The sequence below is a fragment of the Pleuronectes platessa genome, chromosome 3 (assembly GCF_947347685.1).
Source record: "Pleuronectes platessa chromosome 3, fPlePla1.1, whole genome shotgun sequence".
Taxonomy (NCBI): domain Eukaryota; kingdom Metazoa; phylum Chordata; class Actinopteri; order Pleuronectiformes; family Pleuronectidae; genus Pleuronectes; species Pleuronectes platessa.
The window spans coordinates 27,779,858-27,798,714 of NC_070628.1; the positions used below are offsets into that span (position 1 = coordinate 27,779,858).

The 18,857-nt window shown below is 41.2% G+C and overlaps 1 protein-coding gene across 2 annotated transcripts in view; it reads right to left on the minus strand.

Annotated features, from left to right (window-relative positions):
* neurl1aa (neuralized E3 ubiquitin protein ligase 1Aa) overlaps nucleotides 1-18,857 on the minus strand; it is a 67,153-nt gene that overhangs the window by 21,048 nt on the left and 27,248 nt on the right. Inside the window, exons 1-3 of one of the 2 annotated variants that reach the window (XM_053418582.1) lie at nucleotides 18,478-18,651; nucleotides 8,530-8,780; nucleotides 7,507-7,828 (exon numbers count right to left, since the gene is read on the minus strand). In XM_053418582.1, coding sequence (XP_053274557.1) covers nucleotides 7,507-7,828; nucleotides 8,530-8,780; nucleotides 18,478-18,511 — 607 coding nt within the window. In that variant the 5' untranslated portion in view covers nucleotides 18,512-18,651. Of the gene's footprint in view, nucleotides 1-7,506; nucleotides 7,829-8,529; nucleotides 8,781-18,477; nucleotides 18,652-18,857 lie in introns of those variants that run through there. The other variant, XM_053418581.1, reaches the window with a different exon arrangement.

Genomic DNA, 18,857 nt, shown 5'->3' on the forward strand with positions numbered 1-18,857 from the left:
CCAGTGCTCAAGCATGCAGGAAGGCTGTTAATAGGCTAATTATTTATTACTTGGAGAGGACAGACGCCCTCACATGCACATCAACACCTTTGCTGTCATTCATGAATACAGAAAACTGATTGTGTGACCACTATGCTCAGATCAGACAAAAAGCCAAAGACGAGGGCCGTAACTAAGAAGTATTTTCATTATTGATTATTATTTCCATTAATCAATAATGAAAAGTAGCCAAAGCAGAATTTTTGTCGATAAAATAGTTTATATATATATATATATATATATATATATAATTTATAGCAAATAAAAACCGAAAATTGTCAGATTTGAAGAGGAATGCTTACGAAGGAACTATAATGAACGGTATCATATCAAGATAGTTGTCAATAATCTATTTTTTTCCGATGATATCACTGTTGATCCAGATTTAGGACTTGATGAATTTAAAGAAATACAAGTTATGGGTAAAGCTGTTATTAACTTTAAGTACCCTTTAAATCACAGCACATAACAAACATGGTTATCTATTTTATAATATTATTTCGGACCCTGCTCACTGATGGCCATCCACTTGGGATCTTCTCAAAACACCGTGCTTTGAACTACAGTTTGGGTGAAATCACTTCTTTTGAGCAAGGAAACACACACAGAGTTGAGCACAAACAGGGAAGCTCCCTACAAATCGGAACAGGTTACCTCTAGTTTACCCCTGTTAAACATTATCTGTTCAATTTCACACTGCTGTAAAGTTCAAAATGGAATTATTGAACTCATATCTCTTGTCTGCCTCTGAAGACAAAATAAGTGCTGTGGAGGATCCAGCCAAGTTACGGTAATTTAAACCTGATTCCAAAAGCCAAATCACACAAATTGGGTTTGTTCCTCTTAGCCTCTTGAGCTCTCTTACCAACAAAATCAATAAATTATAGAAAGGAAACTCAAGCCTAGAAACACAAAATTGCTGCATTTACTGTGCTTGATGGCGAGAGGACTTTACAACACCAAACCCGCTACATTTCCCAGACAAGTACAAAAAAGTCAGATTTGCACCGTCTTCTCTGCTTTGTGTGTTTTTGTTGGAGGGTCTTTGTTGAGCTTCAGGATTTGTAAGTGCTGCCATTAACTGGGAGGCTGAGTCCTGCCAAGTCAAACACCAATGCCAGACAATAATCAAATTATCATTTCTCCCAGAAGAACAGGAACCCTCATCTGTCTTTCTCTCTCTCTCTCTCTGTGTAGTGGACAACACAACCCATGTATCAGTTTTGTCCTTCCAGATGACTTCACAATAGTAGAGCTCAAGGAGAAGAACCAGAGCAATGTGCGGAGACAGCGCAAGTAAAGGAAGTGACCAAAAGTGCAAAAACATCAAGTATTACAGAGGTTTATAGTTATTTAGTTTTAGTCTTCTGTATCACACCCAAGAGTTTTAGCAACAAGCTCATTAAAAGTGTTTGTTTCTCTAAGCACTTTTATAATTAATTCTGAATTTTAAATTTGATTCAAATTAAATGTTTAATACGTTTTTTATGTTAATTAGCCTCAACTAGCCATCGGCAAAGGAAAACATTTTCAACTGACGTGGGAGAAGCAAGCTCAAGTGATACCACCGATGAAGGTTGGGCTAACTTCTCTTTAAGCTCTTTCATCAGCAAGGGAAAAAAAGCTTTATCGCTATTTACTTCACCTAAAAAGCCAGAGAAAGAAAAACCTCTGAGAACACACAGGCGTAGAAACTCCCACCTGCATCCATCAGCTGGAATATTACAACACACCCGGACGACCCTGCCTCTTGAGATGACGCCCTGTCAATGACAAGGTAGCCTTTCCAAAATGGCTGAAAGATTTAAACAAAGAGCCACAAGTGCCACATCTTCATGTATCAAACTGCTGCGCCATTGTCAACTGTGTAGCAGTGTTTATCACAAGCTGTGATCCCATATAATTGTCAAGCTAATCCAGAGCAAACTTTTGCCAAAAAAAGAAAAAAAGCATGTTTCCATGAAATGTTATGGAGTGAAAAAACTAGGACACACAGTGTTGTCATATGGTGGTTGTATATTCTACGTAATGTATGGCTGTAAAAAACAAATACCCAATTTACCTATGCATGTGTAATGTTTTTTTTAACTACTTATGTTACTGCAGAAGAAGCAACAGCTAATCAGTCATGTGAGGTTAATGTTCACCACGCCAATACTAGGTGTAGTTTTCTCCAATTTACCACATTAACTCTTAAAATAATAAATAAAAATGTTATTGGGGGGACGGAAACATTTGGGTTTCCTTCCTCCAAATCCACATGTGTCGTCTTCACATTAACGCACATCACTGATGAGTCGTGCTGCAAAATAAAGTGTGCAGTGGCATACAAGAGAGGTAGAGATAGTGATTTGATGTATGCTGAAGATCTATGGCAGATAGAAAAGATTTTAGGACACGGCTGCAACATATTGTCTGGTTGCATTGACCAAAGTGGCTGTTTTCTGGATTTTCATTCACTACGACAGCTTCTCTGCCAGTCCCCTAGAGTGACAGCTAATGTTGTTGCTTTCTGATGGGACAATGAGACCTCATTCTGTAGTCAACAGCTCCCTTGTAATTCAATCCATCACCTGAAGACAATCTCTCATAAGACCGCAGACGTCAGAGGCTCTTTGGTGTTTCCACTGCAGATGCATTTTCCTGATGGACTACAGAGATTAAACTCTCTTCCAGGACACTGTGTAGCTGATTTGCTGCTTTGGGGTGACAGCTAAATTGGCCGACTCCTTCTCTGAGTCAGCCTGGTTGAGGTGTTAGCAGCCTCGAGGCGCTACAATCAGACTTTATTGTCTTGTCCTTCAGGGAAGTCCCAGAGAGGGCCTGTCTTGATTAAAGCTCCACTGTGCCTGACTCATACTCATCTGAGTTCTGCAGGCTTCATAACAGCTGGAGTTACTGTTACAAAGCCTCCGACGTAAAGTCCTGCTGTGTGTGTACACAGTGACATCTATATCTAACCATAGGACCCTAACATACAGTATGTATAGAACCACCTTTTGGGATTTTTTAAATTGAAAGCATAAGGGAACAGCTCCAGTCTGCCCAGAATATTATCCTGCTAACCTCTTCACCTAATGTTGTATTTGCCCAGTTCGAGGCCAAGAGCATCACCCGCTACCCCAGGCACCTATGAGATGTCACTGCATATGACACCTTTTCTCTGTAGCAGAAGCTTTACATTATGCATGGGCTCATCACCTTCAATGCTGTTAAGAAGCTGAGCATTTTCACAGCTAAGCAGAACGCAGCAGGAGCAAATACACCCTATGACAAAATTGCATTAGCGTCATTATTCTTATGCTACTATCACTTGCATGCTAGATTCCTTGGAATAATGTGCATGGATTTGTTTGTGGTTTAAGATTCATTGCATGGGTTGCACTGTATAAATCCCATCACCCTATCTGCCTCAGCTTCATTAGCTCGCTGGAGGGTTGGACGTGAAAATCTGAAATTGCTGTCATCATGATTACAGAGGTGTGAAACCATAAATCTGCCCTCCCCCCTTGTTACTGGTATGTATGATGTATCCCAGTGGTGATTCCTGCGGGGTGGATTATCACATGATACGGCTTCTATTTCAATCTTTCTACATCAAAGGCATTCAAAATGTCGCCCAGGGTCATCCTTCGCTCTTCTACTTTGGCGCTGACCTCAGAACAGCCTCAGGATGGTGAACAGATGATATATCTCAAGACACAAGGGCACATGTAAGAAGTCACTCCGAACATGTGCAAAGAAGTTTTTTAAAATAAATTGGCTACATTTTATGTAAAAGGGTCTTACATGATGAAATGTTTTTGATTTTAAATCTTCAATATTCAGAGCATTGGCCGAATAAAGCTGCATTGATATAAAATAGTTTTCCTTTCATAAATAGCTAAATGACCATGCAAATGGTATTCGAGAATTAGCTCCTGTTAAGTGGTTGTTGGAGACAACACCGGAGCTAAAAGGAGAGTTGAGATTGAACACATCAGCCGCTGAAGTGTCCTTGGGCACTTTACTGAACCCCTAATTTGCTCTGCTGGCTGTTTGTGATTGATGTGTGATAGATATAGTGCTGTATGAAAGTGTGTGAATGGGAAAATGGCAGTAAAGCACTCTGAGTGGTCGCTCAGAGAAGAAAAAGCTAAATACGGACCATTTACCATTTCAATAACGATTTTTTATCAGTGTAGTGATTATGACTCATTTCTACTGACTATAATAAGCCAATAATCACATAACATGGGCTTCAGGTATTACAAGTCAGACCATACAATCAAATCATGTCTCCCTATTTGAGTTAATCCAGTTAAACCATTCTTTAATCCCTTTTTGAGAATCTACAGTCTATGCATGGGCTGTACTAAGCTCCATATTAATTGTGTATTTGGTGAAGGGCAAAAAACGGGATCAAATGAATTTTCTGTGGATTGTAAGATCAGGAGGTGAAAACACGGAGCGGTAGAAGAACAACCTGTGATATCCTGTGACAGGACCTGCCTTCCTTATCATTCATGATAATGCAAAGCACCCACCGAGGTGTTCACACTCCATAAATACACTGACAGTGAGAACAGGGATCTATTAAATGAAATGGGGGACATAAAATGAGCGACATAATGCAACAGCTCGAAGGAGAAGGATATGAAAACAGGTAGAACGACTGATTTGAATCGGCAGTGGAAGCTGCTTCTGAAGGGGTAGGCATGATTGTGTGTGTGTCTGTGTATAGCAATATCCCAGATGAATGGAGACACTAGAGACACTGCCAGAGGCCCCCTGCTAATTTACACTATGGAGGGGCCACATAAAGACACTGTGCAAAATGTCCTTGGGCAAAAAACTTAATCCACCATACAATTTTAATTCAATCTTTATGTAGCAAGGATTATAGTATTTCCGAGTAGACACAATGAATAATTTCACTCGCTGCGGAAAAACACGTAAATGGAGAGAATTTCACCAGTTGTATCTGTTATTGATCCTGGAGGGGAAATTTGGACATCACAGTGCTAAATATTGATGTGTTAGATGGAAAGAATTGGAGATTTTGAGTGTGTGTGTGTGTGTGTGTGTGTGTGTGTGTGATACTCTATGAATTAAAGTAAAACGAAGTTTGAAGATAAAGTATCTACAATGGTAAAAGATTTTGCAGCAGCAGCTAAAACAAAGTTTTAGAAGGGTATTTACACATTGAAAGGTTCAGAAGGAATAAATAAGACTTTTTTTTAACCACTTCTATAGTATAGCTGTTATGTTTAGTTGAGACTCCAAACCAGGAGAAAAACAAGAGCTTCTCAAGCGAAAGGCCTCAGATGTGAAAGCCCAAAGCCCTATCCAAGGATAGGAAAGGTTCATGAAGCGTTACGCACAGAAATGTGATGCACAGAGCTGACACAATTGGCCATTGAGCGTCACGAAGGGCCATGTCTAGTTTAGATGACGTATTTCTATCTTGACCTTCGGTGGCGTTCCACCCCTCTGAACAGGCCCCTGTTTGTGGGGGCAGATGTCAGTCAGACGGCCCCCTCAGGCACAGGAGCCCCTGCTCTGTAGGCAGAACTGCATATGGTCCAAACATAAAAAGACAGCAGAAATGACTTAAGTAGAGCTGGGGAGAATCTTGGGTTTTGATTGAAATGGTGCTTAAAGCAGTGTTTCAAAAGGGTCAGGCATTTTTTAGATAAATGCATTACAGCGGGTTCACAAAACCTAAGTCTTCTGCTATCTGATACTCTGCTCTTTCCTTTATCAGGCCACTGTTTTACCCATTACAAAACAGTAATTCATTGAGACAGAGCATGTTGAATATGGCAACGATACTTTAAGTTATGAACCATAAATTCCTTTTGCCCTCAAGGGAAAGGCAAACACAGCAAGAAGAAGAAACCGGATACAGAGATATCATGGAAATAAATGTGTTAAATTCATTAATGAAAACTATTATACAAATAATTATATTTTCATGACAAAAACAAGGCTATAAAAATAATGTTATAATGTTGCTCTGATTAACAACACCTTAGCAAAGCTGGTGTGTCTGTAAGTGGTGTTTCTGATGTGCCCTCTTCTTGGAGGAAACAGTTATGGACTGTATTCATCCATAATCCACTAAGAAACAGAGCTTCAAAAAAACAGCTAAAAACATGACAAAAACATGCATGCAGCACATCAAAAGGTAAGTTATGATATAATCACGTGGGAATGCGGAGGTGATTTTAATGTAATTGCAATGTATTTTTTGTGAATTAAATGAAATTGGAGAGAGAGCGGTTTGATCCAATATAATGCAAAAGAAACAAAAATAGATGATGAAGATGAGACTCACATGCCACTGATGGAAACTAGACTAAAATGTCTTCAGATTTTGTTGAGTAAAACTAACAAATTTCTAACGACCAAAACAACTTTTCTGCACTCAAACTAGTTGCCAAAATGGACACTGAAATATCAACACCCACCAGGCTGGAGATTCCAGTGTCAATCGACACAGTGCACAATTACAATCAAATGGCCTATCTGTAGGGCATCTGACCCCTGGTCTATTTTTACAACAGCACTGAATATGTGTACACATTCTCTCACATCAAAGCCTTGGCCTCCAATTTCACATCAAATTCTTTGCGGTATGTATGCTAAGCTACCTAGCATACCTTGATAATTGACAACAGTGCGTCCCCCCCCCCCCCCCCACACACACACACACAATGCTTTGGTGTAAACATGGGGCCAAATATTGGTCAGAAATAGATAGCCTTTGTAGGCTGTACTTCCAGGACTTCATGGAAGGCTTTACTGTAACAGGGCCAGGAAGGTAACCTCCAGAAATGACCTGTTTATAGTAAACAGAATAGTGATAACATGAAGGACAAGAAGGAAAATATAACACAATCTTGGATGCTTTGATGAAAAGATGTGCGAAAACACATGAACCTGCGATTGTATAATTAAAGACCAGATGTTTAATGGTTCTCTATGAAACAGTCACAGGGTTATATGTCAATATATATGCAATTTGTCTTTCATAAAAATGCCTCTTCAGGGCTGAATTAACTCACTGGCAACACCCACAAACAAAGTTGAGTAATTAACATGTTTGATCCAAACAAAACCCCAAAAGGCTCAAAAACAGAAAGTATGCTTTATAGAGTGTTTTATGCTGGACTGTTTCATGGTTGGGAGAGCAGTGAGTCATCACAGGGTTACCAGGTAATCACAGAAGATTCCAGGAAGTATCCTGGAAAGTAACTATGCCCAGCCAAGAAACAATAGTCTATTATATACTCAATTATATACTATTACTTTAAACTTTCCTGTTCCAATTCAGTTCATAATGATGAGTAAATAAAATTACCATTAATGATTTCCCAGGCAGTAAACATGGGGCCTTTGGGACGTCTGTGTGTCCAGTCCTTGGGGCAGTTTGCATTGTTTGTGATTCAGTGGAGCTCGTACACTCTTCTTTAACCATCTTACCTAGCAGCTGCACTCCGCGGGTCAGACCGTAAACATCAACGAGAGCCCAGAGGGGCTCAGCTGTGCGGACTCCGCTGAAGAACAGCATGGGGCTGGATTCATTAATGCGGTAGAAGACTCTGCCCTTCTTGTCCACCCAGAAGGCGATAACGTTGCCCTCGTTTGCAAACTCCTCAGGCAGCGCCTTGGCCCAGAAGCCACTCTGGGACACCAGGTCAGGGCAGGCATACTTTGGCAGGTTGTCTGGGTTTATCCTGGATGGATCTTTGAAAGTGAACCCCAGACGCAAAGCCCCACTCCAGCAGCACTGCTTTTTAGTGATCTGTGGAGAGGAGAGCCAAGGTGGGTTTACTGGAATTATCTTTAAAAAATGTGAGTTCTTTGAAAGTGGTGTTGATTGTCAGTTGACAAAGAGGCTGTTGGCATGTACTTCCTTTTTGCCTCTGTGTTTTTACTCTGAAATGAACAGTGGAATCTATGTGCTAGAACCAAACATTACAAAGACTTTTAAATACTGGGGATATGATAAATAAACAATAGGGATCTGCAAAATAACCATCAGACAATATTCATCATCAAGATGATTCATACTGGTAGAGATAAAACTTTGCAACAGTTACAACACTTTTTTGGAATAAATTAGGATTTCAGTGTCACTCAGTGATGATGATCTTGTTAATCTCACTTGACAAAAGAAGAGATTTATCATTTTACAAAGTAGTGTAAGACACAAACAGTTCCTGAAGTCAATAATAGATAAAATGCATGGTAGGATAAACTAATATAATGTACAGTGATTGGTTGAGACCTGCAATTTCGCCTTGTGTGAAGGTACTCATGATTAAAATAAAATAGTTCTTTAAAAAATACATTGACATGCAAATTATCGCATGAAAAAAATGACCCCAGTGTAAAAAGACCTTCACTGTAAACTTAAGATAAAAACAGTCAAATCGTTTTGACAGTTTAAAAGCCCTCTGACTCATCAGAGCTCAAGTGCTCCCCTCTGACAGAATAACATACCTTGAGGCGGACTTGCTCGTAAAGCGCTATGGGCCTGTTGCTGAAGGTGATGGCGTTGCAGAAACTGGCCTGCCTCTTGACAGTCTTCTGGGCAAGGTCCATGACAATCTGGGAACCCTTGGCGTTTGGATGGAAGAGAAGTGGGCTGATGGGAAGGGGCCCACTGACACTGCCACACTGGATAGGCAGGCACCTCTTGGGTTTGTGGTGGCATCGGTGCGACGCGGACGGGAACGGGCCACCGAGTGAGTCTGAGGCAAAGTAAGAAAAAACACAAAGATGAGTTAGTCTGTGAAACAAAGTGTCCTAATAAAAGCAGGAGGTTCAGTTCAGTCAGAACTTCAAATTTAATGAAAAGCTTTGCATCACAGAAAATAATGTCAGATATTACTGTATAATTTCTGAGTTCTTGTATTTGGGTCTGCGTTCATACTTTCTGAGCAGTGGATTAATAAGCTAATCAGTGATAATCACATGGGGTCACGTAGGGTGAAAATCAAATCTCCAGGCAGGTCAAGACTGCAACAGAAACCAGGCTCTTCAGTTCCCAACATTCACAGACGAACAACCCGTTGTAAGACAATGTCTGTGGTGAGTCTGTCCATGTCTATAGTGAACCTTTTCAAGGGGCATCTGTCACCACGAGTCCACAGCCAAAGCCATGTGCCGGCTGGGGAGAGAAGTTTCAACATATTACATAACGCATAATAACATGATCCATTCTTTGGCTAAACTTGAATTGAGCTCAAGACACAATTCTTGTATAAAAACAGTAGACCATCAAATACCAAACAACCAAACAATCCAATCACAAGTTCCCAACAAGACTAAATATCATACATTACACTGTGTCATGTGTTTCACCCTGAAAACCCAGGGGCTCCATGGCTGCTTGCCAAGACTGAAGACGTGTAGAGGAGGGCCTGACTGACTAGACAATTACACGCTTGGGCAATAAAAGTGACTGAACGGCGTCTGGGTGAGAGTGGCCGAGGGGGGTACAGCCACAATACTCAAGCAGCTAATAGAAATAACACTTTCACCGATATTCCAGAGCTGGTAAACACCACATTAAAATGACTCAATTAGCATTCTGAAGCTAAACTGAATTTTGGCATTGATAGAGAATAACACAAATTCCACAAACTGATACTCCTCCAGTATGTTATATATTATCATTCTCGGATGCCAAATGATTTCCAGAAGTTTCAGTATTTGTGTTCGCACATTCCATCATTCTGTGGAGAAGTGGTTAAATTTTTGTTTGCCCATGTTTTCTCTACTTTTCTGGTATTTATTTAATTTTTTAAACACCAGTTTGTGATGCACATGTTACACAGATTTGTCACTCCTCACCCTCTCACCTGGTTGTTCTTCGTAGAGGCCCAGAATGCAACAATGCTAGTTAGCAGGTACAGCGAGAGGTTGAGGGTTCCATTCCTGACCAAACCTACTACACGTCCCGCAGCTGTGACGCATTATGGACTATTTAAGCTACTGTTAGTGCAGAAATTAGGATGTTCTTGTCTTCTTTGATTGATTTCTCCAGTGTGCTTCGCTGGCGAGGAAGAAATCTCATCACCTAAATCCTGAGGGAGTGGTCTATCAGCAGAATCTAATGTTCAAGTGTCAGTTATTTTATTTTCCGGTGAGATATGTAAGATATATTTCTGCTTTTGAAAACGTTTGCTAAATACATTAATCTAGAAATTGCATTTGCTGACTCACAGAAATGAATGGCCGTAATTGAAAATCTTAAAGTGAAATTGAAGTTAATAATATTTGGTTTATGGCGCTTTGGGCTCTGTATGATCACAGAGAAGTGTGTGATTTGAGCAAAGCTGAATCGTACACTGTGGCAGCAGCAGATGTCCTGTGGAGTCCTGATAAGACCGTGCTAGTCTTAGAATACAGGGCGCTTTGTGTCCTCACTTTCTTTGTCTCCCTCTTTTCCCTCTTGTCTGTGTTTATCTAGTAATGACCCTTCCAGTTTGTCACCCTGTAAGCGTGTCTACCGTTCAATCTGGCCCGACCTAAAAGCACCGTCGAGGTCTTTTGTCTTAGGCAGAGCCGCAGGAGAGCAGTTGTTGAATGTGGCGCACATGGTCTGAGGCAGATTGAGCTGAATGCATTAGCAGGCTCTAAAGAGGCGCAGCTGCTGGATAGGGAAACAGGCAATGTGTGAATCCATGTTCCTTAGCAACCCCTAGTATTTTAGGGTCTTGATCAGCACTATCCTACGCTATCAGATAGGATAGAACAGATGCCTTTTGTTTACTCAGAAACAATAAAATGGTATTTATAGACTCAGATTGGTGCTTTTTGTGACTCCACCTGTGTGTGTTTTTCAAGTCCAATCAAACAATGGGGGACATCAGACTGCACAGCCTACTAAATGTCTTACTTTGTTTTTATCTTGCTGTCAAAAAGGGAGGTGAATATTATTAGAAAATAAATCTACTTATGGATCCTATGATCCAGTCAATGTGCTGCGCTTACAGCTGTAGTAATTTTTTTCTTTCAGGTTGAGCAGAAAGTTCAGCGCAGACTGTTGCAGGATATTGATACATAAGAGGTGGACTTCAAACTAGACTTCCTGTTTCATATTTTATCTTCACACGGCTATATAGCAACATGCAAACAAAACCCTATGTTGTGATTAGCCGGACGTCTATTGTACTTATGTGAGTATTTGACAGAAAAAAACTGTGTGGATGCTTTTGTTTCCTTTCTAGCAATTAATGCCCCCCCCCCCAAAAAAAAAGAGATCGCATTTTGAAGTTTGAAGTTATTAGAAAGACCAAAGCAGCCTCAAGCCTAATGACTGGTCTTAGTCCCCAAATTACCTCATCAACACAAATCCTGGAGTATGCTCATGTCCTTGGAGCACGAGATGTGACTGCTTGATGGAAATGGCTTGAAACTGGCTGCTGTTAACGTCCATCTGACAGCTGACTCTTATAAAGCCCTGTTTGCGCAAATAACTTTATGCTTGTGTTATCTTGGGGCAATAGCAGTTTAAATGCCTCGCAGGAGCCATTTTGCCAAATGTAAAGGAAGTCTTATTATGAACAAACAGTGTAAAAAGCTTGTATTCCTCTGTCCCATAGATGTCTTTATCCAACTAATAAAACACACACACACACACACACACACACACACACACACACACACACACACACACACACACACACACACACACACACACACACACACACACACACACACACAATTCCTCATCAAAATACACAGGCCTGTGTGTTTGGCTAACAACCGTCATACCCCACTGAACATCGCTGTGGAGCAGTAAGCTAATCTCTCACCATTTCATTTGGCTGACGACGGTGAGTGAGAGGTGAGCTGTGTGTGTGGGTTATTGTGTGTGCACATGTTTTTGTGCAGTGTGTGTGTGTGTGTGTGTGCTCTCTCTGTTGGCTTGTGTTACTCCCCGACCATCAGCTAAGTGGTTTACTGGGCAAACAGGATTTTACAGGCGGGAGAAAAGTTTTCAAATATTTGCACAGTATTTGGTAGGCAAATGACTTCCTGGTTCCGGTAAAACAACCGTTAAAGCTTGAAATATACCATATGGAACTGTTACAGATATGGTGGCTGATATACCTGAGGAGTTTTACAGATAAAGCATATTGACATGTTTCTGTTTCCTTGCCGATCCAAACTTTATTGGTCTAAGCAGCAAACCCCTCCCACACGTCTCCTAGGTACGCTGAAACAAACCTTAACTGGCATTTGTAGGTATTGTTGACCCAGATCTCCACCATGTCTAACCTTTATGTTTAATTTTAGCACCTTGGATACATGAAGAGTCTGTAGAATACAGTCACAACAGCCTGTCAGTGTTTTTGGTGCACAGGTAGCCCACGCATCAACCCACTCCCTGTGCTTGATGCTATGTAAAGCCTGAGCAAAACTTCAAGCACGTGGACAAACACAGCTTGTGGACTTGTGACGGCCTCGCATATTACATGTTAAAAAGCAAGCATGCAGGGTGTGACATAAAAATAAGAAATTCTTCAATGTTCGCATTTCAAGTGGGACCTATCACACTGTGCAGACAAAGCCATTAGTGTGATTTATAGTTAATGTGCTGCTTCACTTTAGATCCATCGACGAAACAATCTCTTGAGAAAACATATTTTGTATTGTTTTCATGTCAGGTGGACTGTTATGCTTCAACACTAATTTGTTCTCTTGGTAAATGCTATTATTTCCAAGTCTGGATAGATATAAAAACAAACATGCAGCTGGTCTTTTTTTATAAAGGTTGCCATTGCAAAATGTTACCCTTACTCTGCTTAACTTCTCTATTTGATTTTGCTCACAGCGACTCCACTGACAGTGTCATTTACAACGCTGCCAACAAGCCTGGAGGGCAGTGGCAAACAATATCTTAATGATGTTTATATAGCAGCGTGTGGATGATGTATTCAATCCCACTGACTCATGACAAAAAAGCACATCAGTCTGATGAAACACTAACTGAGACATGAATCACGCAATAATAACGGTGATTAATTACACACACGATCATTCAGGCTTAGATGCTTAAAGCCACAGGTCAGCAGTGATGCTTTTATGTGTTATATGCATATGTTTCTTTGGATGTGCATTTATACATGTGTGGCAGATGCTACAAAGACACGCCAGCGTGTGTGAAACCCAATCATCAGTGTACGGCTCAGTGACATGGAGGCTACTACTGTTGTGGCAGTAATAGTAACTGTAGCTCTGCATGGCTGCTGTTCTACCTGGGTACACGTACCAGGAACTCATTACAGACTCATCACTCATCATGATTGGTGGTAACCAAAGGGCCTGACGAGCTGCTGGGCAGCATCAAGAGTAATCTATTGGTTCAGTGTTGATGCACTGATAGATGACTCGTACCCCTGGTAATGTTGTATGGAGGGGCTTTCCACTGTGTCACAAGTCAGAGCAGGCCAGGTGAATCTGAAATTTTAAACTTTCTCTTGATTAAATAGGATATGCTTGGATTCGGTGGCTGTTTCTTGCCATATGGTTCATTGTAAGAGCTTCATAAACTGAATTGCCCTTTTTTCACTTTATCCAAGCAGCCTATGCATGTGTTTATGTTGGTCTTGCTCTAACAAATCAGTAGTGAGTAATGTTCCTCTACAGCTGATATCATCAGCCACACAGAGCCTGCAGCAGGGGTTATTGTGACTATTAACATATACACAAAAACCTGGAAGCAAGATGGTGATTAAATAGTTATTTCTGATAATAAATCTACTTCCTGCTCTCTGTCACAATCACGGTCAACATCTCTGTGCCTTTTTTAAGGATGTAGATGGAGAACTACCTAAAATAACGTATTAACGTTGTAAGAGTTGCTTGTTGGCCGCTAATAAAGTAAAATCTTTGAGGGCACTGAAATTATATGTGCCTGACAACAATGGCTTAAATTGTAAATGCACCATTAATATAACTATTTTGTGCCTTCTTAATAAAATAGCAGTTTTAATTATCAATAAATCCCAGCGTATCCAATGGGTGCCTTCAAGAATCAATCTTAAATTACCAATAGGAAATTAATCAGTTCCTGCAGAAATTTCAAATTAAAAGCTTGCAAATCTAAGGACAGATGGAAGACTTTTAATGTGAAATTAGGGTTGCCAGTGTTCCGTTAAGCTGGCAGCAGTTTATCACGGCTTGAGGAAAACAGCAGGTAGACTTTGTGTGAAATATATGTGTTGTATGAGAAAAAATAGATAATAACAGCAAAAACTGATCAAGGTCTGGTTCTCTCTGCCATTCAGCTGAGAGAAGTGCTGTAAACCTATGTTGTCTTTCATTTTAATTGACCTTTTTGAATTTTTCAACACTTCAGACATAAAATTAGATTCAGAGGTCTGGCACAATGCTACAATTAAAACTGTTTGTTTTTTAATTCTACTACTACAAGTAGTAAAATTAGCTGATTTGGCTGATGGTTTTTCAACAGCACCGGAAGGCAGCACCAGAACCTTTCGTCACTTTGGGGGCATTACAACAAATCTTTGCTGGTCAAAAGTGACTAGCGGCGGAGCTAGCACCAATAGCCCCTCATTGCACCCCCACGGAAATCTAAGATTACTTTTCAAATCCAATCGACACCAACGCTAACACTCTATCCTCTGACCTCTACAGTGACTGAACACAAGCTTGTGCAAACTAGTCTATTCTATCAAAATCAATGCTCTTTTTTTCCCACGCCAAAGTAGAGACATTCTGCTATCAAGATTTCACACTGTGATGACCTGGCAGTGAAAGGTGAGACAGCGGAGATGATAAGGTCCGGTTGACGTCATCAACTATGGCCCACTAGTCCCCCTGTTGTTACCGCATTCTCTAAAGCAGCAGGATTACGCAACACTAATCAATAAGGGATAATATTGCAAGGCTTCATACAATGCAGCACAATGTAATCCTGTGACACTTCTCTGGCAGTGGAGGAGGGCAGGCTGCTGGAGAGGTCTAGCGACATGCAGTGTATATTGACTGAAAGCAGCCAAGATGCTGTTCATCTCTGGCTGGAAGTCATTGTGTGGGCGCTGTCTGGAGGGGGTCCTGTCATGAGGATGCAGATGTAGGCCTTCTGCACACACACACACACACACACACACACACACACACACACACACACACACACACACACACACACACACACACACACACACACACACACACACACACACACACACACACACACACACACACACACACACACACACACACACACACACACACACAGAGAGAGAGAGAGATTTGTACAACTGCCACTAACCTTAACCAGGACATCAGACATTAACTTTTCCCTATTTAGGAAGTTTAGCCAGTGTTTATACTGGAAAAGGTCCATAAGAGCTAACAACAAACAAGTACACGCACACACTTTGTATGTTTGCTTGACAATTAGGGTCATAAGAGTTGTTTATGTGCACATGTGACAGGATCTGAATCTTTTGTGCTGAGAGGGGATTGACCGTCATCCCACAACATGCTATCTTAAATCAGAGGAAGTAAGACATGGACTACACTGACACATGCTCCTAACAATGCCACCTGACCCTGACACATACGTTTCTGTCACGCCAGAGAACTGTTGAGGTCTCTCTCTCTAACTGCTGGTCTCATACAACACAAAGAGAAAGAAAAAAAAGAGATTAAGTAGGTAATATTTTAGGTTGTGGTTGGTGGCTCGAATGCTGTATTATTTATCTATTCCCCTTATTTGGCATTCAATAACCTGAGGCATATCCCATGACATTACTGAGATCAGATCTGTTCTGAGAAGTTAAGAAACTTCACTTTGATAAAATGGTATCTTCCCAGCTTTTTCACAACTTTGCATTTAGATACTGAATCAAATTCTGTTCGAATGGAGCCAGACGCTCAGTCGAATAAGCCTGTACAGCCGCAGACGTTGGCCTACTTTCAGTCAATCAGGAGCTCAGAAGTACAGCTCCCACACACTCGGCAGACTCAATTATGCAACCAACTCAGCAAACAGTGCTGGGATGTGCTTTGGTGCATCACACCTGAGAACAGCAGGCAGCAGAGGTGCAACTTAAAAAAAGCATAACCTTATCATCATCTGTAATTTACAGCTTTCCTAATGGTGAGTGATCATGAAAATATTCTGTGAAACAGCTTTTAATCTAGGAATATTTAGTTCTTTGAGAATTGCACCTTCCTTAAAGCACATATATGAAGTAGAAGACAGGAATCTGCGATATGATAATAAAGATATTGTGCAATAGCAGAAAAACAAGAAATTATTCACTGTATTTTTCGCTGTGTCTTACATCACTCTGATTTAGAACAATGTTTCATCATTTGGATGAAAAATTTACATACAGATGCAATTCATGGGAACACAAACAAATACTGATGAGTGAAGTTGAATGTAACAGAATTCTGAAAATAAGGACTCCAACCATAGGGCATAGTCAAAGGGTTAACATTTTATTCTATATGTCTTAAATTTATAGTGGATAAAAAAAAGACATTGGCAAAAGCACTCAAATTATTTCTGACAATGGCTGGGGGTCATCATAACAACACTTTGTACTTTTGTAATATAGGTTCCAGCCGAATGCGCTCCTATCATTGGGACTGACAACTGACTCTCTCCACTTGTAAACAGAACCTTTCTGAATGTACATTCTCAGTGGGTATCACACATTTTTACTGAATAATTGTCTCTTCTTGGTTTATTATTGGGTTAAAACGCTGCTGTTTATGAATAAGTGGGCATATGAATAACTGCCCGCTGCTTTGAATGTTTCAAATCGAGTCATACCACTCAGCAGAAGGAAGTTAGCCATGTTCTGTTGCTTTCATCAACAAATCCCTGAGGTGTTTGTTAGTTACACAGGCAGCCATCAGGTAATACTGTGTACAGAATGCACACATTAAAAAAAGTAATTTCATGAGCAGTTTGACCTTGATCCCAGAGGAAAGGTGCCCTAGTCTTATAGTCTACTCTTCCTGTTGTATTAAACAGGGACAGGCTATCTAATTGGATTAATCTTGGGGCTTTAATTAGACTGATCAGGTGGTCAAACCAGTAGAGGCTGTGAGAGCAGGGACTTAGCTTAACTCATCAGTTCACTTTTATAAAAGCACTTTAACATGATAACGATCATTCTAATCAGTTATAAGGGAGTTCAAATCCAGTGCTCGTCTGTTCAGCTCTTTTGTTGCTGTGGTGAGGGGGCAGGGAGGGTTACATACACATATATCATGATGGGTATTGAAGCTTGTCAACACAAGAAGCATCAAACAAAAGACCCTCAAGGCCAGAAGCTGCAGCCAACACCTCTCATGGACATACATAATATAGCAAAACTGAACGTTCACATAGACACCAATAATCAGACCCTATTCAAAATCAGACACTATTTCGATTATGCTGTTTACGTTAGCTGCTAATAGAATATTACATTCATATTCCCATTAGCATGTTACAGGGTACAGGCTCACGAGTCACGCCGTTACATCCGATATTATTCAGTCGGTTTTAAAACTTCAACCTGGGGTAGTTTGATTTGCGATCCCACCATATACCATCTCTATGATTTATTCGGGTTCATGAATTTAGAAAAGTCCTCTATCTTATTCAGACTATTGTCTTAATGGGGTTAATATCAGAATGCTGTTATCCATGCAGATGCAGTCAGTACTTCCACTGTTTTTCAAGTGACAGTAAGCCTACACTAAGCTCATTAAGAGCTCTTCAATAGACAAACCTACACACTGTCGTAATCACACAAAGTCCTGCGCACAAGTTGTCCCACAAAAAGGTCAAACCAGCCTACTGCAAGATGATATCAATCTACCAAAAATACCCAGCTAGCTGTTTAATTCTGGTAGCCACAGATAATCATGTGAGCTGGATGCACCGCCCTCAGGGTCAGCATACAGGAGAACGCAGTGGAGGAACCAATGGAGATCAATGTATTGATATCGCTGCAGCACACTCTGTGTCTGTTTATTAATGAGGGGGGAGCAAAGGGAAACCCCACATGTTCCCATCAGCCTTCAATGAATCTGCCCCTGGGTCCCCACACACACACACACACACACACACACACACACACACACACACACACACACACACACACACACACACACACACACACACACAATGTAAACAGTTTATATCAATGTAATGTGGGTCTTCCTTAGAGGACCTGTTTACATCCTGTTTGATCAACCAAAGTGAAGGTGAGGCTGCTGCACCTCCAGACCTGTATTCTAATTACCGGAGTGACGTCACTGTGAGTGGAGAGCAGGCTATAGTAACAATATGGAGCCTGGAACACAGTCAATGAATTAAACCTCTCAACACATGCAGCGTTTAAGCCTGAGCGATGCAAGCGCACATCAACACATGCAGCGTAGAAACACATGCATTTTTACCGTAAAAGGCATTTCGCGTAATCTGGCCACCCATAGCTTTATTCCTTCAGTCCTGCTTCTGTCCTGCTGGGATCACTGGGACGCTCCGGACATGACTGCACATCCGAACGGCAGCAGCACCGCGTCGCTCCTCTCCTCCTCCGTGTAGATGCTGCACACACTGGGAGCAGGGACTCACACCCCCTCGCTGCTACGCATCCGCGAAGGCGACACCCTCCTCCTCTCCTCCGCCACCATTCACCAGGCGCTGCCTCCCTCCCTCCCTCCACCAGTCCCACTCTCTCGCTCACATTTACATAAGGGAGGAGACTGTGGCTGAGCGCTTTTTAACGCTGTCACTGCCACAGCTGATGGAGGTTGGGATGTGACAGGCCCGGATC